Genomic DNA, 1,833 nt, shown 5'->3' with positions numbered 1-1,833 from the left:
TCCTTCCTCCCCCTCCTCGTCCTCCAGCTCCATGCCGGTAAGTTCATCGCAGCCGTAGTGCGCTCGGGCCTTCTCCACAGTCTTGGGAGACTTCACAACCGTGACCTGTGCCTTGCCGCGCACATTGCTGACCTTTGAGACCATGCCAAGGGACTCCATCTGCTGGTACCCGAACCCGAGTGCGTGCGCGATCTGGTGGGCAACAAGTCGCGTTGAAAACCGCAAATATGTGATATCAATGGCACCCACGTTCACTGCGCCTGCGAGTGGACGAGTACCCAAGGTGGCGCAGGGAACACCCCACACGGGTGCCTGATTAGATGGGCCAGCCGCAACGTACAGCACCATGTCCGCGTTGCTCACGCCTGCTGTGTGATGTTCAGACGGCACTGTGAAGTGTTTGCACACAGAACCCTCAGCAAACTCAGGCACCTTTAAAGGGCCGCTCACAGGCTGGACGAGCAGACGGTCTGTGTGCAGTTTCACAGCAGCAGGGATAATCACCTTGATAAGGGTGTCCACATCCTCTGGCGTTTTTATATCTTCTTCTGCACACTCAAGATCTCCACTCTCCACAGACACAGCCTCCACATTTTCCAAACCACAATACTTTGATGGGTCCTCGAGGTCCTTTGTGGACACCACGATGCGGAGAGGCGCCCAGCTGTCCGACCCCGCAGCGGTGTACGCCCGCATGCCGCTCTCGCCCTTCTGCGGCACCTCCGCAACCATGGCGACAGGAAGATTGCCGCTCGCCCTCATAATCTCATCGAACCCACAGCGATGATGCGCAGAGGCGAGACACGCACCGGCACAGCACAGCAGCACCACAAAGAGCGGCAGTTTGGCATTGAGGGAACGGTGTCTCATGTTGTTCCTGTGTGTAATAGGGGCGTGGCTGCAAATAGCAACGGTTGCCTACAAAAGGGAAGGAGGTGGAAACCAGTGGAGGTGTGAGCAGGAGAAGAGGCGTGCACACATTCGAGGGCGCAGCCGCAGCGGGGAAGGAAACACGGCGGGGCCACAGTCAGCAGCTGTGTGTGTCTGTGTGTGGGTACTGGTGGGGCGCCGGGTAACTGGCGGTGCAGACACGCATCGCCGCAGCGTCGCTTTCAACGCTACCGTAACCTCCTGGTCACTGCCGCAACTGGCAACAAGGAGCAACCCGGCAGCGGGGGGCGGAGACACGCCGCATGCACAGGCCGGCAGCAGCAGCACCACAGCTACCTGTGAAGAGCAGCAACAACAGCAGCAGCAAGGCGGAGAGATCGAGAATGGTATCATGACCACACAGCATGCAGAGAGGAAAAGCACAAGACCTCACGCAGCGAAAAGAAGACACCTTACACCCGAAAGACACACCACACCAAACCAGGCGTCATTACATAAAGATAAAACATTTACACATATATCTACCCACGTCGCTGTGCGACACGCAATGAAAGCCCAATTGTTAAAATAAAAACGTGTTTTGGTGTCGCAGAACGACAAGCAGTGTAAGCCCAACCTTAAATATTAGAAGCACAAACCGACGACCAAACGATCCCCCTTCCCGGCGTATCCTCCCGAGAAGCCACACACACCCTTCCTTCCCCTTGCTTGTATATAATTGCCGTCAACAGATCCTTGGTGTACTCCCTGACCCACGCATCACCAGATAACAATCGCCGTGGTGAACACCGCGACGAACACAATGGGTGCGGCGATGCCCAAGACACCCGCACTGCCATCGCCGATATTGGGACAGATGTAGCTGCTGCTCGTGTCACGAGTGGAGTGGGAATGGATGAGGCTGCTGCCGTTGCTGGCGATGGTGCACACCTCGGTGTACTT

General features: G+C 56.7%; 1 protein-coding gene across 1 annotated transcript; it reads left to right on the top strand.

Moving 5' to 3' along the window:
• Window positions 1-868: 868 nt before the first annotated feature.
• On the top strand, window positions 869-1,462 carry DQ04_16771000 (hypothetical protein; the record flags this gene model as incomplete). The annotated part of the gene is made up of 1 exon (XM_009317502.1): window positions 869-1,462. The coding sequence occupies one exon, from the start codon at window positions 869-871 to the stop codon at window positions 1,460-1,462; it is 594 nt and encodes a 197-aa protein (XP_009315777.1).
• Between the last annotated feature and the right edge of the window lie 371 nt (window positions 1,463-1,833).

This window comes from Trypanosoma grayi (genome assembly GCF_000691245.1).
Source record: "Trypanosoma grayi strain ANR4 Tgr_1677_V1, whole genome shotgun sequence".
Lineage (NCBI taxonomy): Eukaryota > Euglenozoa > Kinetoplastea > Trypanosomatida > Trypanosomatidae > Trypanosoma > Trypanosoma grayi.
Note: the sequence above shows the minus strand (reverse complement) of the source record. Positions and strands in the feature narration are given on the sequence as shown.